Consider the following 17,682-nt stretch of genomic DNA (forward strand, 5'->3'; position numbering starts at 1 on the left):
GGGTGGAAGTCGCTGGGCTTCATGTTTGTTACAGCATCATGTAAATGATACCTCATTTTTCATTTGATTCAGATGTACTCAGTGTTCATGTACAGATTTTTTTGTAAATCTAAAGATAACTACTTTAGTGAGAACTAAACTAACCCTAACCTTATCTAACATCATCGTGCAAGTTGTAATATTTACAAGAAACTTTTTTCCTTTTGGTGAAAGCTTCAACATGTTTGATTTAATTACACAGGAGAAATATGGAGGCCTCACATTAGCCAAAGTTGGTTCTTCAACGGTAATTCAATTAAATGAATTAGACTGTGTCATCCTAGGACTGCCTTTGAGTTGTCCAACAACGTGAATGTTCATTCAGGTTTTTCTAATCATTGAAATCCATTCTATTTGGCATCAGTAAATCAGTTAAATGCTGTTGAATGGATTGCTTTCTACAATTCCTCTCATCCCGGCTCATTTACTGGACATGAAGTCCTAAACCTCACACACTGGCTACACTCACATTAAGGAGGCAGCCTGGCCAGTTAATGACCAGGAGGCAAGCAGTACTGCATTGTGGGAAAGCAGTGAATTCGCCAATTGATAATGCCTTATTCTACATTTCATCTGGAGTTTTAGTGACAGAAGTTGAGTATAAAACTAGAATCTTTTTCCTTTTCTGTAATGTTGATAAGATTGGCCGAGGAATTACATTCTCTCAGTCACTGTGTTGCTCAAGCATCGGAAAACTTAGGTAACCCCTCTGTCTAATAGCGTACTGTAAATGACTCATACCAAGATGGATTGCTAAAAGCAAAATGCTGCCTGTATCCTAGACTATACACTGTGCAGCATATCGTAACTGTGGTCATCATTCCAAGCTTTGTGGATAAACCACCGTAATATCACAGCTGAGAGTGAGGCTTTTCTTCCAGTCACTCCACTCACAGTTTACCATTAGATGGATAGCTGGACTGCACTATGGTATTGTGTATTGTGATTCATTTTTAGCCCATGCAAGGACTGTGGTCTAATTGTGTCCGGGAAACCTTTCCTGTGTCTAAACGCTCGGCCACTCTGACTGATCATTATGCTAAATGTCAGCTGGCTTTAAAGTTGTGGCTGAGGAAGCTGAGTGGCAAAGCCACCCTTCTTCAGTGGATTACTGCTCTCTGTGAAGATTCATCTGTCCACGGATGAGCGGCCGACAGCGGCAGCAGGCAGTAATCCTTCAGCCCACAACAGCAAGGCCTGATCCAAGGTGGAATGAAACATGCAACTGTAAAACCCCAATCAGAATTAAAATCCCAGTAACTCTACTGGACTGGGGCAGCAAGCTGATCCGGCGGCTGGTGATAACTACGGTACATGACGCAGATATACAATTTCTCTCCGTCAGGCTGGGTGCTGCGTTCTTACATCCAGCTTCGGAGAAGTAAAAGGGGTTTTGGTGATGGAGTGTTTAGCAGAGCTTTCCCGATGTACCTTCACTAAAGGGTGAGTCATATCAATTGGGGGGAGAGGAGGAAGGAGGAGTGAGGTCAGCGAGGGTGAGGAGGAGGGAATGATGTGGAGGAAGTTGCTGGAGGAAGAAGAGGAGGAGTAGGAGGAGGATGAGGGGAGCAAGGCTTTGCCGAGGGCATTGCTCATGATAGGAGACACCATCGTCCAGGCGGGAGAGTGCTCTGCCTTTTAAGTGGCCGATGCTCTCAAAATTGAGCTGGCATTCATTACCAGAATGACGTAGTCCGTCTGCACACCGTGTCTATCCCCAGTCTGACCCTGAATTCACACTGGCCCCTGCTTCCGCTCATTGAAGTGGAACTGAAAGAGGAGCAATTTTGAGTTGTAGTGCACAATAGGAATTCTTCAACATATATGCAACTCCAGGTTCCATCCCAAATTCCTGAGATACTGGGGATTAACCCACTCGTTGCTTTCAGTTCCCCCGAACGCCATCCCTGCCACTCCGCCTCTCTTGTCCCCCCTTCCTCTACACCGTGGAGCCTCATGGAGGAGGCAGTGTGTAATGCAATTTGGTTGATTAAAAGAAAACATTAAAGCACTACCTTATTGAATTTGACGGCACGTACGGATCCGGATCTCACCGGCCACTCTGTTTTATTGGCCAGGATAAAGGGGATCACGTCATTCCCCATCACCTCCCACCTCCACACCAGCCTCCACACCCAGCGGCCCCGCCTTCCTCCATCCCTCCCAGCCAAAGGCAAACCTTGGCAGGAGGACGTCCTGGCAGGACAGAGACTTATTTAGACCCCCCCCCCCCCTTGTCCGACTCCCCGCCCTTTCTCATTGCGCCTCTCTAACCTTGGCCGCCACAACAGAGAGAGAGAGAGAGAGAGACAGAGAGCGAGGGTGACAGAGCAGAAGATATTACAGAGAGATGAAAAGAGAAAGTGAGAGAGACCCTTGGCATAAGTAAAGAGGAGATACTTTGTTTGTGTAAATAAATAGGCTGATAGGTCATTAATCTCTTGAGCTGATGGGTTAGAGGTAGTCACCTCGGTCCCTGTCTGCCCACGATGACTCATCCCTTGTTCCTTACAGGTTCCAAGTCCTGCAGTCTATAATTTAGTCTTCGGTGTTCCTCTTGAGGGGTGGGGGCTGGGAGACGCAGAGATGGACTGAGAAGGGGTAGCCTTCAATGAATATCAAACACCTGCCAATCTCCTCAGCGGGGGCCAAGTATGCTCTCAGCTCGCCATACTCAGTCCATTTATTAGAGTTATGGTGATGGGGCTGGTCGGCCCGGTCATGTACGGGAGCAACAAAACAACTTCTGAATGGAAGTCCTGTGTTTAGATGACATCATCTGTGGCTGCTTCAATTACACTGCAAGAAATGAATAACAGCACACAAGGGGTGACGTGATGTATCGGCAGTCGGTTGAGCCACTGAATTTAAACTTTTAATGCGAATTAGTCAGTCAGTGCATTGTTGACTCCAAAGAGTGCATTACATCATCTATAGCACAAGAAAGATAAAAGAAAAAACTTTTGTCCGCAGAGGAGGCGACAGCAGGCTTACTTTGCAGAATTTGTAATTGAAGCTCACATTGAATGAAGGTCAATGTATTAATGATTGACTACTGTCAAACAGCATCTGTAAATATCATTGTTTTCTCCGGGAATAATATAACAAAGTGTGATTAAATAAATGAAATGCAGTAATTACAACGATCTGCTGAGTCTTGTTTTCTGTTGCACCACGCCCTGTCCACAAAAGGTTACATCACACAACACTACTTTCAGCCTGATTTGAAATTCACCAACTAATGCCCCCGATCAGCGCTTGATCGGCGGTCGCCTATCACTTTGTGTGAACTCTTCCAAGATGTGGTTAGAGAGGCTCGGCGTGCATCACAGACTCTGCGACGTCTCCAGCCAATCAAAGTGCAGACGGGTTTGAGGTGGTGAAGGTACATGTAGTCGGGAGGTGTCCCGTGTAGGATGGACAGGGTAACAGAGACTCAGTGCAGTTGTTAACTCCGACAGGTTCTGGTCGGGTTGGGGCTCAGGCAGTTTTCTCATTTGCTCCTTTAGTCGGATTCGGCCACAAAAATATGTCCTGAGCCTAATCTTTAGAACTGATGTGTCATCGGACACACCATGTCTCACTTCTAGTTTGTTTTTGTGATTGAATATGGTTTGGGGACCAGTCGGCGGTTTCTCCTGGTGAAAGATCGTGTAGTGTGAACTCACACACTGACTGCAAGACTCTTTGTCAAATGAGAATCAATAAAACTTAGGCAGACTTTTGAATCGTGCATGTTTAGCGTTGCTGGCTTGTCACCAGTACCTTCAGGAACTATCTGGGTTTAGTTTGGGGTCAAGCTACCTGATGTTGGTAGAAATATTTTCAAAATGTTAGTTGTTCTGGTTGCTTGCTGTTGCAACGGCCTGCTCCTTATCTCTGGATGTGAAATACTGATGTGTGGGAGAAGCAGAGCTGTTGGAGGCCACACCGATGGAGTTGGATGGACTAACAGCACCAATTAGCAGAGTTTAGAATTTTAGATTACTTCTGTTGAGTAAGCAACTTTATACTTGTATGTATAATGTATGCGTAATTTTTTAGAGCAGTTCTCATATGGTCATCATGCTAATCAGGAAAATCTTATTTCGTTTCCCATTCCTACGTTGTTATTAAACTGAGACAGCATTGTATTTCACCTTGTTGCTGGCCTCTTCATGCATCTACAATGAACTGGAACAACATGAGCCCTGGATGTTGAGACCTTCAGTTTGAAACTTTGGCACTGAGACATTAGCCTCTCCTAGAGGAATAACAGCTGCTCCTGACTAGACCCACATGTTCTGCATTATCGAGGGGTAGGAGGGCACATAGCATCAATTAGCAGAGGAGGAAAGCTTTATTAAAGCAAAATTCTAAAATCATTAGGAGACGGGAGACACCTGTGATTCCACGCTTGACATGTCTGACAAGATTTATTGGCAACGTGGACGACTTTTCGGTCACGCAATTACATGCACATGCATCATTTTAATTCCTCGCTGTCACTTTGTTGATTTCCCTCCTCAACATTGCTAAGGTGGAGGGTGAGTGTGGGGACGGAAAATTTGAGAGAGAGGGAGAGAAAAGAGTTGCAAAAAAGAGGGGGGGGGGGGGGGGAAGAAAAGCAGATTTGAAGGTTAGGATGATGAGGATGCACTGCCTTGCATCTGTGCGCTGTGCCACTGGGAAACTTGAGATGTGAGCAGATATGATTGTATGCTAGAGTTTCCCGCAAAGAGCCCCCCTCACGGCACAGCATCGAGTCGGGGGGGGGGGGGGGGGGGGGGTAAGCAGTGGAGGTATTATTGCATTAGGACATCAGATCCAGGGCATCATCATCTCTGAGGTATCAGTGGTCACAAAGACAGAATTAACGGACATGATAAATAAAGGAGATCATGCTTGGAAATTAACAGCAAGTGCCAAAGGTCAAAAGACAGGGAGGTCAAGAAGAAAGTGGTTGATGTTTTATAACCTCTCATCATCATAGCAGACTGCTGGTGCTGTGTGGGAGCACAGGCCTGAATGAATTATTCAGTTTCTGGCTGGTTGATCTCCTCTGGGACCACCACTCGCTCTACTCCAATGTTAGAGCACCACTTGACGGTAAATGCTCACTGGGACAAACAAGAGGTCCTTAAAAAAGACCTGTGCACTTAACTCTCTCACAGACGAACACACACACACACACACACACACACACAGTCCCCCCTTCTCGGCTCACCCCCTCATCTTGACCTCAGCCAAGATCAATACAGTATTAGCCAGATGTTGCACAACACCACGCTGGGGAAGGAAGGCCTCTGAGAGAAAACCTGTAGGAGGTTGTGTGCCTGCATTTATGAATGTACTCATGGGCATGCCAACAGATTAAGGGGGGGGGGGGGGTGACCCTCACATCGGTGAGAGCCGGGCAGGGAGGATCACTCTAAACTTTCACGTCATTGTTTTTTTTTCTTTACCGTATACATTTTGTTACAGATCCACAGCGATTTACAGAGCTCAGCGCTGTAATCCAGGGATGTCACACAACCTATTCTCACAGCATCTTCCCCCCAACGCTGACAGGGCAATAAGTGCAGCGCTGGGTGTGTCAAATGATGAGGTCCAATGCTGCCATCTTCAGGTTGTTTACAGCCAACGGGGAGGTGTGCCTCTCATCTGCAGTGCATATTGCTGCATATGTAACTGATCTTGCTTTCAGGACTCTTGCAGATAATTTTCACACAAATTGACTTATTAATAAACGTTCATGAAGATGAAATGTTCGTTCTGTTGCAGTTGGCTTTTGCCATATGTCATCATAATAAGCAAGGGGATGAGGATAGCGGTTTCTGTTTTTTCTGTATCATTAGTGGAACGGGTCATTTCTGGCTCTTGCAGGTTAGACATAGTTGACATTGCAGCCCATACAGTTGACATTGCAGCCCATACAGGAGGGCACTGTCAGAGTTTCAACTGGAAAATATGAAAGACCTCACATAACCCCTGTCTATTATGTCTCTGTGCTAGTTTTGCAGTTCTTTTTTGGCCAATAAATGTGTACATGACTATTCAGTTGATGCACAGATATTTCAGTGACTTTCTGCTGCTCACTGAACCAATAAATAATACGTACAACACAATCTATAGTTCGAGAACCAATTTGTGGAATTCTGTCTCTGAATCAGAGCACAGCATTCAAGGCTTTCAATTGACTGTTAAACTTGTTTAGTCAAAGAATCTGTTATTACTCAAATGTCTTTTAGTACTACATTACTGCTATTTTAAGACTGTACACAATGTTTAATCTTATTTAGATGAAACTGGTGGGCCTGGTTATGGTTAACTGTTTATTCTGTTTTTATTTGTAACTATTTAAACAGTTTTTAAATCATCCGTTATTTTCTTTTTCATTTTTTGCATACAAAGCTCAACTTACAAGTAAACTATTATCATAGTTTTCTGCCCTTTCTCCCCCTAAATTATTAACTTAATATAACAGTGGTTAAAAATAAGGATTCTAATATTTTTTTATATTTAGGGTTAATATATCTAATATTCGTTTTAAATCGCTTCTTAAAATTTATTTTTATAGACTTGCTGTAATGTGTTGTCGTCTTTTTACCATCTTCTTTTTCTTGTTAAAGCACTTTGTAATCTCTATTTGTATAGCATTTTTCAAAACAAAATGTATTATTAATATTATTATTATTCAATAATGTAGTGATATAACACTCACCATTCATTCAACATAATATAACTTATAGGTACATTTTTCTACTCAATGTTTAAATGCAAAACTTAATGATTAATGGAGATTTATCCATGGTACCATCCATTTGGTGTTAGAATGTAACGCTTAGCTCATCAATAAAATTAATCAAAATGAATTGAGCACAGCAGATGCCAGCTGGATGTATAGTGTAAAATATCCTACATGCATGTACCTATATGTGTGTCTGTGTGTCTACATTGTGTTGGTGCGTGTGAAAGTGTGTGAAAGTGTGTCTTACACCCCTCAGCATCCTCCCTCTCCACATTCTGCTGGCTCTCTCAACCAGCCTGTATCATCTCTCAGCAGCTCAGATCCACGCTGGTAACCCAACACTAGAGGCAAACGCAGCACAGACAATCAGCTCTGCAGCGCCTGCTTCTTGGTCTGTTGTCTGTCCAGAGCCTGTCCTCTATCTGCCGCCTTGCTCTGTCTAAACAGAGCTGATTGTTTAGAGCCGATTTCTGCTCTTCAAGCTGAGGTCTACAGCACAGTGTCTCCAAGGGCTACCAGCAGGTACTGTAAACATCTAATAGATTGACTGGTACAATATGTGCAGATGTTCACAGTTATAAACTGTAATTAAAGATTGATGATATGACAGCTTCCAAAACATCTGGACAGCCCCCTATTGGCTGGCTGCAGTAGAGGTCACGAACCCCACCTCCTGAATGTTAGTGGATGGGACAAGGACGAAAAAACAGAAAGCCTGAGTAAATAAATGTTTTTAAAAGGTGGTTTCTGTAATTTTTGGTAGTTCTAATCTCACTGATGTTTGCTCAAGTGGTTATTCAAGGGTCAGGTTATGATTGACAGCTGAAACTGATTCGCAATTGGTCAAGCACAAGCATCAGAAACAACGGCTCTCCTCCATTACCACTGTGTAGATGCTTGACTCTGAAAGAAGCCGCCAGGAGACGCATCATCCCTTTGTAAGCTTAGCTGAAGAGCAACCTCGCAGAGCTGCTATGGAGTCCACTGATGTGTAATTCAAACTATACAGTAGTGGTTACTGAAAAAAGTAAAACACACACAAAATAGGCTACTTTATAATGTATGTTTTTTTCCCCTATTTTTATTCAAGAGCCTGCTCTCAGTTTGAGAGCAGTACTCATTGATTTCACAGACACAATTTCATTTGTCAACACTGCACCTGGTTTTCCATTGGTTTGGCAATTTGAACAGAAAGCCATCCAAGAGCAGAGGAGATTATCCAAGAGCAGACGTTTTGTGCACATAAATAGCCTGAGGGTGATGAGAAGGGCTGAAGCTGGAGAAAATCTGTCAAAGCAACAAAATATCAGAGTAGAAGTGTTTGGTCTGAGCACACGCCGGGTGCGAACGCAGTTTTGAGTGGAAGCGTTACAAAATCTGAAGGTGGAACCAAAAAGTTCTGCTCTCAACCTGAAAGACGATGCTCTTGGTTAAAGACAGAACCCCCCACCCACCCACCCACCCCATAATATGTGTAGGATTGTGTAGCATGCTTTTCCACTGACTTCTGTTGTGCATTTGCAGATAAACAAGCTGTTTTCTTGTGTCACTGGCATCTTTCTAAAGGCCATGTCCACTTACAGAAGATCTACTGCCGCAAAGTAGCATGCTGTCATTATTTATTGCAATTAGGGGGGATGCATAAGCATAATGGGGGAAACATGCACGCACAGGAGGCCATACATGACGAATAACTGCATTAGCAGTTTGATACAAATTAAATCAATGGAGCCGAGCACAACTGATTTACAACAAGGGGGGTAAACAAGAGGTGAACTGAGCTTGTGTTTTGTTTCTGCAATATAACCACATCTGCTAAGCTTGGGAGGCATTTAGTTGAAAATATAATCTTTACATTATTGTTATAGCAGCCACTGTCTGACCACATCAATGCCATTACAAAGAGCCCATTTAAAATTCCCTGTAGTGGATGATCAGAGAGGCCTCCCCGGAGCAGTGGAGTGGTTTTACTGTAAGACAGATTCTACCGATCACCTCAATTTCCTCTCTGATCTACCATGGCAGCCAAAGCGCTGATGGTTCATTTGTCTGAGAAGGTGATGTTAAGGTGCAAAGCGCAACACAGGAAGGAGCCCGGCAGACGGTCTTGTGTCGGGTTATGGCTGGCCTGACTGCCGTCTGCGGGATGAGGCGGCCAAAGAGGCATAAGTGGGGTTGACCAGTGAGTGAATGACGAACAATTTCTGAGGACTGTTTTAGAATCAGCCATGTCAAGCACAGCTGACCAGAGACATAAATTGATTTGACACAGAGCGCCAGTTGTGGTCTTTTCTTGTAAGAATAGGGTATTTGTTCAGTCTCGCTACACGGCAGTGGAAACTGCTGAGCCGCTGAGGATTGCAAAATAGTATGGCTGGAGAAAAAGGATGAGACAAGAGAGGACTGATGAGGGGGTATCTAATAATAAACTGACTTAAAGGGAACACACACAAGCAGAATAAATGTATTTCTCGTGAGATTTAATGCCATGTAAAAATGAAGCCACCGGAAAGGGCTCGGATGGTGCTAAACGAGGATATCCTTGTGGGCTAAATGATAAACAGCCTGGCTAAGTGCATCCTGAGCAATGGCCTTTGCAAACTATATTTACAATAAAATGAGCTCTCCAAAAATCCACATTGACTAAAAATATCCTGCCTGAGTAAGGCTATGGAGCAAGCAAACCAGAATGCACTCATATCCCTAGGGAATTTAGCTTTAGTTTTCCCCTCACAATCACTTGGAGTGGAAACTTTTTTTTGTTGGCTTCACTATCCACTGATAGCTGGGGGCCAAGCTCACTGCAGACAGGACTATGTCTAATGTGTATGACAAAAGAGGGCCTGCCTTTTTAACTTGTAGCTTAAAAGGTGGATGCCAAACCACACAGATGCGCTGCGGCTGCACACATATTCAAAAGGAAAAGTTTGGACGTTTTTGGTAAATATGCTCAGCCGATTAGCTTAGCTCAGCAAAACGACGAGAAACAGGAAAACAGCTGTGGCTCCATCCAAAGGAAACTAAAACTGTTTACCAGTTGCTCCTCAGCTCATGAACAAGCAACCTCATTTAGGTAATATGGTGATTAATTGTGGTTCTCCATGTGGACCTATCTCATGACCTTTGACCCCATGGAGTAATGTCATCCCCTTTAGGTGTCCAGGCAACCAGCAGAGACTACAGGACCTCACTGCACCCAGTCCAGACATTTAGCCCGAAACATAACCCCACATAAAACTACAAGGGCATTCAATAGAGTTCATATCAGCACTAAGGCCCAACAGTCTACTTATGAAATGACATTTCAATTCACTAGTCTGGATTTTTATTTGGATCTGCACCAAAGTTCAGAAAATACGATCGTTTTTTTATCATCACAGAAACTGTCTGAAATGAATTTTCAGGTCAGAAGCTCTTTAATCTAAGCTGATACATAACAGTTGTGCAAAGTTAGGAATAAACACACACTTGGGTATTAGCATTGACAAGGTGAGGGAGTGCAATAACGCCTTTGGGAAATTAGCTGATGGCAGGAACTCAGCTGCTCCTCGGCCTTACCTGAAGGGATCGACTTACGTAGGAGCCAACCAAATATCAATAAGGGGTGATTTAGCTTTACACTGCTAAAGGATAAAGAGCTTATGCAGGAAACCTCAGGAAATATACTCGAGCTTGGCGTGTAAAATGCTGTCGCTTCAAGCAAATCCCTGATTAAATCCCCCCCAAACACATCTAGTTGGCTGCATGAGGGGAAGCCTGGAGTTGTCTGTGAGGCACGATGCCAACCATGGAGGAGGACAGAAAGAGGTAGGGGGAGGATAAAGAAGGAATAGGAGAGATGTTGGGGGTTGGAATATTATATGTCAGAAAACCTACAGAGCAGTTGTGCAGTTACATGCTGCGGATGAGTCTGTTTAAAGTAGGCAATGTTAATGCTTCCCCCTCAGGCATTTAAAATCCTATGTGTATTAGATGAGTGACATTCTCACAGATGAGGCCACCTCTTGATATGACTTTGATACTGAAGGCAAAGCAGTGACGTAGTGCAGGTGTAACGGAACCATTACATTGCTGGAGTTTAATCGAAGAATGTATCGCTTAATGTTTTCAGTCACATTTTGTGGCACATTGTAGTTGATTGTCTCTTTACGTGTTGAATGAGGTGCATTTCATACAAATGTATTGTTATGAGAGGGAGGGAATGAGTGTCCAGCACTTGGGCGTCGCACTGTGTTTCCACAGCCAGCGAGACCAGGAAAGCTCACTAAACGAAACATGGCTTTAACATCTGTAATACTAGTCTTGGATTTACAGCCTCTGTGAAGAGAACGGGACAACATTGCCTCATTTGGATCATTCATTTTTTATTACCTTTCCTGGAAATCTCTTCATTTTGGCTTTTTATTGCCAGTCATAAACATAATGGATGTTTTTCAGGGAGCACACACACTTGTCGCCTCTGTGGTGACAGACAGAGAAAATTAAAAGCTTGAGTAACACAGACGCGCATTAGTTCGTTGCTGCAACAAATCGTCTTTGAATGATAATGCTGAATACCTTCAGAATCAGTGATCCGTTTTTTTTTTCACGTTACAAAAATGAATGTTTTGAAAAATGTTTTTTTCTGACTGGCATTTGTAACAGATGTAGTGACAGTGTACACAGAAGCAACGCAGCTGAATGAGAGCAGAGCAATGGCGTGGCCTGAGGCTATTTACCAGAGTGATCAGCCCACGCATCTCATTAAGAGAGGCTGACTCACGTCGGTTTGAATGTAAGCCTCGGGGTCACACGGCCTGGAAGACCAAGGTAACATAGTGTCACTGCTGAAGAATCATTAGTACATGTCTTTGCATAATGCAGCATTTGGCTGTTTATATGAATATATGCAAATATGAAAAAATTCTAATGGTTCATGCATGATTTATGATCCTTACACAGGGAGCCTACACAAAAAATGACTAACTTTTTGAAAAGAATTGCGTGCCATTCTTCAGCCTTTATTCTGCAGGCTTTTTTCAGACTGCATTTACATCCATTAGAGAGACACATTATCAGTTTAGGCAGAATCTCAAATCTTCTTCAGCCAAGATCCTGATCACCAGGGCGTTAACATTTTGGGCACATGATATTTAAGCTTTTTGTGCCACCTGCAATTTTGGGGGTTTGGCAAATCATCATGATACCCTCAGATATAACCTTTTAAAAAGAATGATCCCTCACTTTGGAGAGGTAATTTGCTCTTTGAAGTTGTGACGGCTTAAGGTTTTGGAATAAGGGCGACTCTTTGATGTGTGATTAGATGTTCCTGAGTCCATCCTTACATAGAGAGAGATCGGGGAAAACAGACAGAATGGTAAAAAAAAATAAAAAGGCTGATCAACCTTGAAATGTAAAAACCTCAGTTTAAGATTTAGTCAATAACTAGCATTTAGCTTTTGCTTTAGTTGAACCGTTAAAACAGATTATTACCATTAGGTCTAGAAAGAGAACAAATGTAAATCTGCCGCAGTCTAGCTCCTGGAGTGAGGCAGACAGTAACCAGGAGAGCACTGTTGTCAGTGTGCTAATAATTGTGCTGCTGGTGCACAAAGTCATCACGAAAATGATCTGAGCTCACAGGAAATGAAATGTGAAGCGCAGCCTTTCAAGGAAGAACATCAACAACCACTTTTTATCAATGAAATAAAGGGATTGTAGTTTTTTTTACTACTTTCTTCATCAATGAATCTGCCGGTTGATATAGTCACTCTTTTTGTGTAATGAAATTGAGGCCATCTTTTCACTGTCTCATCTCATTGTGGGCTCACTGTACCCTCCAGTTTGCTGTTACCACACTGAAAAGACCGAGGCCTCTGCATGCTCACTATTCCACAAACTCCAACTGTCCAAAAGCAGCAGAGAGCCAGCAGAGAGCCCAGGCGAGAGCACAGTGCATGTCAGCACTGTCGAATGTGGCCCATAGTCAAATTGCTCAGTACAATCAAACCGACGTGGAGCTTTGGCTCAGATGCACGACGCCAGGCTTACTGGCTTACCTCAGCACTGCACCAGAGAGGCACTGTCACTGGATATTACCGTGTGGACCGGTGAACTGATTCTCCCACATCACAGTGGACAGGGACAGCTTGGCCATGAATCCCCCCTTACACCCACTCGCCTGCCCTTGAGACATACTCTTTCCTGACTTCCTGAAATGTGTCTGTGCACAAATTTGCCTCTGGAAACATTCGCATTAAATATGAATAGCCTTAATAATAAATGGAAGCTCTCAGAAGTTTGCATCCGTGGTACAGAAACACATGAACCAGGGTTTGTGACACAAAGCTCTTAACAATCACTTTTATGCTGTGGTGTGGTAAAATCAATTCAGAACAATTTGACACCACACTGTGTTTTTCTACCTATTGCTCACTTTTCATTAGAGTGCTTTTCTGCTCTCCAGTGGATACATAATAGAACATGTGATCTGTTTCTACAGGACAAAATGATGCAGACTTATTTTGAGTGTATGATACAGTATGAGGATGAAGGATGTTAGAGAATGTGAATGGCGTTAATTCCTCAGTTATACACAAAAGGTTTATATATGCAAAGCAGTTTGTTGGATGCAGAGCAGCATGTTAAGTCAAAGTTTCCTCCATGTCCTCCTCCAGGGACAAGTGCGCAGACGAGTGGCTGGGACTGGACCTAGTTTTCAGGCTGATAGAGCCATAATGTTTAGCGGAGCGCTTTGAGTAAGCGATGACCTTTCTCCTGTACATTTCCCCTTTCCACATGGAGATCATCAGCAGCGTGGAGAGCACCACGCCGCCCAGCGTGAGCAGGCACAGTCCCGCTATGACGCACCGGTCCAGGTGGGCACCTATCCGGGCGCTCTCCATCTCCAGCCTCTCCATCTCCCTCGCCGACACGCTGTCCCGGTCCACCACTACATCCCGAGGCACTGCGTAGGAGATGATTACCAGGGAGATCCCCGTCACCAAGAACGTGACTGCACTGATAAAGCCGTAGTCTATAGAACTTCCAGAGCCCTCCCCGAAGGATAGATCGTCCTCGGACATGAAGGAGAGCTCCGGGAACGTCTCGGAGCAAGGCTCGCCGTTGCGCACGGGTCTGTGCGCACTTCTACAGCTAGAGGCTGGGCTGGCCAGTCGCAGGTTGACATTCTCATCAATGTAGGTGAAAGAGGTCTCTAATTCCTCATCGCAGCAAAGTCGCACTTTCTCGTCGCCGAGGTGACCGAGTTTGAGCTCCGCGCCGCCCTTGCGCAGCGCCGTCCTTGGTGCTGAAAGGCACCTGCCATGGCAGCTGCGGGCCGGGTTACAGCCAGCCTCCCCGGGGAGCGCTCCTCCTGTTGATCCACCCGACTTGCGGACGTGCGGCGCAGCGGAAACTCGGTCAAGGACGTCGGGAGGATCCGACCGCTTCCCTGCCTCATCTGCGGGAAGCGGCTGCGGAGAAGCCATTCGGTTATCGCCACCCGCTGGTTGTCTCTGAGCCTTCCTCCCACGATGTTGTCTCTCCACAGCATCCCTAACAAGAGGGCACAGCTCCAAGTTAAATGTTGCATCTTAATTAGATCCCCCTCACTACAACGCGTGAAACCGCACATCCTCTAATGCGCAAAACACTTGTGCGTAACGGTGCGCGAAATGCACGTGTACCTAGTTGTACTAAAATCATCAGCAGCACCTAAAGTTGATAAGATCGTTAAAGATAAATCCGTGGACCCTTCTTGAAAGGCGCTTATAGCGGCTGTGATTAGCCAAATACCTCTGTATCCAATTAGGAGAACAATCCGCGTACAAACCGAGATTTAGGCTATATAACCAATTCTAATTCTGTTTAAAGCGGACACTGCATTAATGGTATAGCTAAATCAGACATAAATGTTGGCATAAACTGAACATACCCAAAGTCAATATTCAGTCGAGAATATAATCTTCTGCCGTGAATAGAAGCAATACTCCCATATACGTGTGGTAACGGTCTCTGCACACTTTCTCAGTCCTGCAGGAGACGTGGGATGCTGCATGAGGGTGGACCAGTCATGCACAATCCGGCTCTTATCTATTTCTATTTCTTTTCCCCCCCTGATCGCCAAACAGAAACCTCTCTGAGCCAGAAAAGGGTGAACTCACCGCGCTACTTCAGCATCCCCTTCGCCTTCTCCTCCTCTTCGTCACTATAGATGGTGACAGCGCATAATGGAGGCGGATTTATCTTTAAAGAAGCCTTATCAGTGAATATGCGTCGAATAGCCTATATTCTCTCCCCGCTCGATGCTGTGGAGCAGCAGCTCTTATAGTCCCTCCCACACACAGAGCCTCAGCTGCCCGCGCCGCGGCGCTGAAAGGATCGCAGCTATCTGCCTGTGAGCCGATTGAGATCACTACAGTCCCCATGAGCGGGGATAGGGATGCGAGGGGCTGAGAGATATATAGAAATAGAAAGAGCAATATATAAATATTTGAAATCCTTGTACAAGACTGCTACAAGGATTTAATATGCTCCCTACAAACAAAACATGAAATGGTATGATATATATTCTGTATTTTTTATAGTAACCTTGCACTCAAAGTGCTTTACAGCACAGTTTTGCCATTTACCCATTCAGATACACATTCATATAATGCATCTATGTGCAGCACTTTACCTTTCATTATTACAACACCTTCCAATCTATACCTTCAACACCTTCTATACCTTCAACACCTTCTAAACCTTCACCACCTTCTAAACCTTCAACACCTTCTATACTTTCATCACCTTCTATACTTTAAACACCTGCTATACCTTCAACAACACCTTCTATACCTTCCAAATTAATTTGGCCAGATATTACATATTGGTCATTTGTTGGTAAATTACATTCCAACCTTTCCTTCATTATTTCTTTCTTTTTTTTAACATAAGAAAAATCTTTATCGTTGAATATCATATTCATTGTAGTAAATATTCCAAGTTTTGTTAAATTCTGTCGGAGGTCTGTTGTGGCTGTTGGCAGAGGTGTATGGTCAAAAGTGTATTTATATTGGTGAAGATCCCCTGAATACACACCGATCTTTTAAGTCTTTGCTCTTTTCCCTGTGTGTGTATGCGTGTCTGTGTGTGTGTTTATGTTACAATAAATTAAATACAATTTCAATAAATATGCACCATAAATCCCACTACCCAATAGGCTCCCATAGACTATTTGATCAGAGCAAATAAACCTTTGTGTGGCCACACAGTTGAGGATCATGTACATGCACACTGTGATCTGCACTGATGTCAGTTAATTCCATCATCATATCAGAGAAAAAATGTATCCAACTGTGCTACGCAAAGAGTATTGTTAAGCTGCGTGTATCACGTACCATCTGTTCTACCGTGCTCTCTCAGAAGATTACTGGTCAGTATGTCAAAGCCATCCTAATCCAAGTTTAATCTAGACATCTAATAGGTCATCCTATCTGTGACCCCATGTGGGCTTAATCTTTGGGAGGTTCATCTTGCCCGCCTCCAACGCCTTAAGTGTTGATAGCATCTTCCAAAAAAACACATAAAATATCAGCACAGTATTTATTTTTCCTGTAAAGTGTAAAATAGATCCTTAGCAGGCCCCAAGGGGTAACGTCAGCCATTTCAGTTCTTAATCCCACTTTAAAGTGAATATTCATTTGCAGACTGTTCCACCTTCTTTAGCACAACCAGGCAGCAGCTGTAAATATTGTTGCCACTTTTCCTGTAGTCCTATTGGCTGAGCGAATGGCTCATTTCCCAACAAGTTTCCATTTAACAGATGAGTAAAGTGAGAGAAAAAGTGGTGAGGGAGGGAAGGAGAAAAAGAGTGAAAGAAAGACTACATGTTTTAGAACTTGCAGAGGCGGGTGAACTTCCGGGGTCCTTGACTGATTGATCAGAACGGTTTATGGCGCCTTGGGTCAGACTACCAGACTCAAGTCACTGTTGTGCAGAGAGAGGAAGCAGAAATCTGACTGTTCATGTGTGAGGGGTTAACAACAGCCGACAATCAGATGCTATCTGTCTGCAACAGTGCACCATTTTTCCTGTTGGCAAGGACACCAGGCTTGGGAGAGGAGGGGCGGCTGGGGAGTCCGTGATTCTAAAGGCTATAAATCCACAGTGTGTGTGTGTGTGTGTGTGTGTGTGTGTGTGTGAGTGAATGTGTCTACTGCGACAGGCATGCAGCTAGACACCAAATAAAGATGATGGATGTAGAAGATATGGTGAAGGGGGGGTTCCCTCTGAAAGCACATGGTAAAAAGAGGTAGTGTAAACTAGTATGAAGTGCATTAATGAATGAGTTCACCTCACCTCCAGCTGCTCCAGCTGCTCAGCGTCCGACAGTAGCAGACTGCGTATCGAAATTGATGAATATGAATGAATAAAACTGTTCTGTGTGTGAAACAGGCTGCCGCTGGGGAAAAGCCCCCAGGTCCCCTAAACCAGCACTTTAAAACCTACACCTTCAAGTGTCACTAGATAAAAAAAAACAGATGCATCGTCCTGTCATTAAACATTCAGGCCCATTGACTGTCAGGTGTAAAGTAATGTCCTGTTCATGTCTTATTGGAATTATTACAAATATGCAATGTTCAAATCATATCATTCAGACTGCATATACTGTATGAGTGATCAAGCAAAAAACTAATCTCCTCTTGAGTAAAAGGTTTTCAGAGTAAAAGGAATTTAAACCAGCTTCAGTGTAGCTACAATTTTTACCACTTTAAACTGTTTATCTGAGGACATAGAATAAGACTCGGTCTGCAGCCTAAAGAATAAATGCCCTGTCCACAATGACTGCTATCACTGTTTGACGGTTAATTAAATTGATATTCATATTGAACTTATCATGTGTCTAAATCACGGCAAACTCAACACTGCTCTTCCCTAGACCATGATCA

At 43.8% G+C, this 17,682-nt stretch overlaps 1 protein-coding gene across 1 annotated transcript; it reads right to left on the reverse strand.

Moving 5' to 3' along the window:
* Window positions 1-13,392: 13,392 nt before the first annotated feature.
* LOC128450010 (transmembrane protein 74) lies at window positions 13,393-14,238 on the reverse strand. The gene has a single exon (XM_053433409.1). It carries the CDS (start codon window positions 14,236-14,238, stop codon window positions 13,393-13,395), a length of 846 nt encoding a protein of 281 aa, XP_053289384.1.
* Window positions 14,239-17,682: the final 3,444 nt, after the last annotated feature.

This window comes from Pleuronectes platessa, chromosome 10, assembly GCF_947347685.1.
Source record: "Pleuronectes platessa chromosome 10, fPlePla1.1, whole genome shotgun sequence".
Classification (NCBI taxonomy): Eukaryota; Metazoa; Chordata; class Actinopteri; order Pleuronectiformes; family Pleuronectidae; genus Pleuronectes; species Pleuronectes platessa.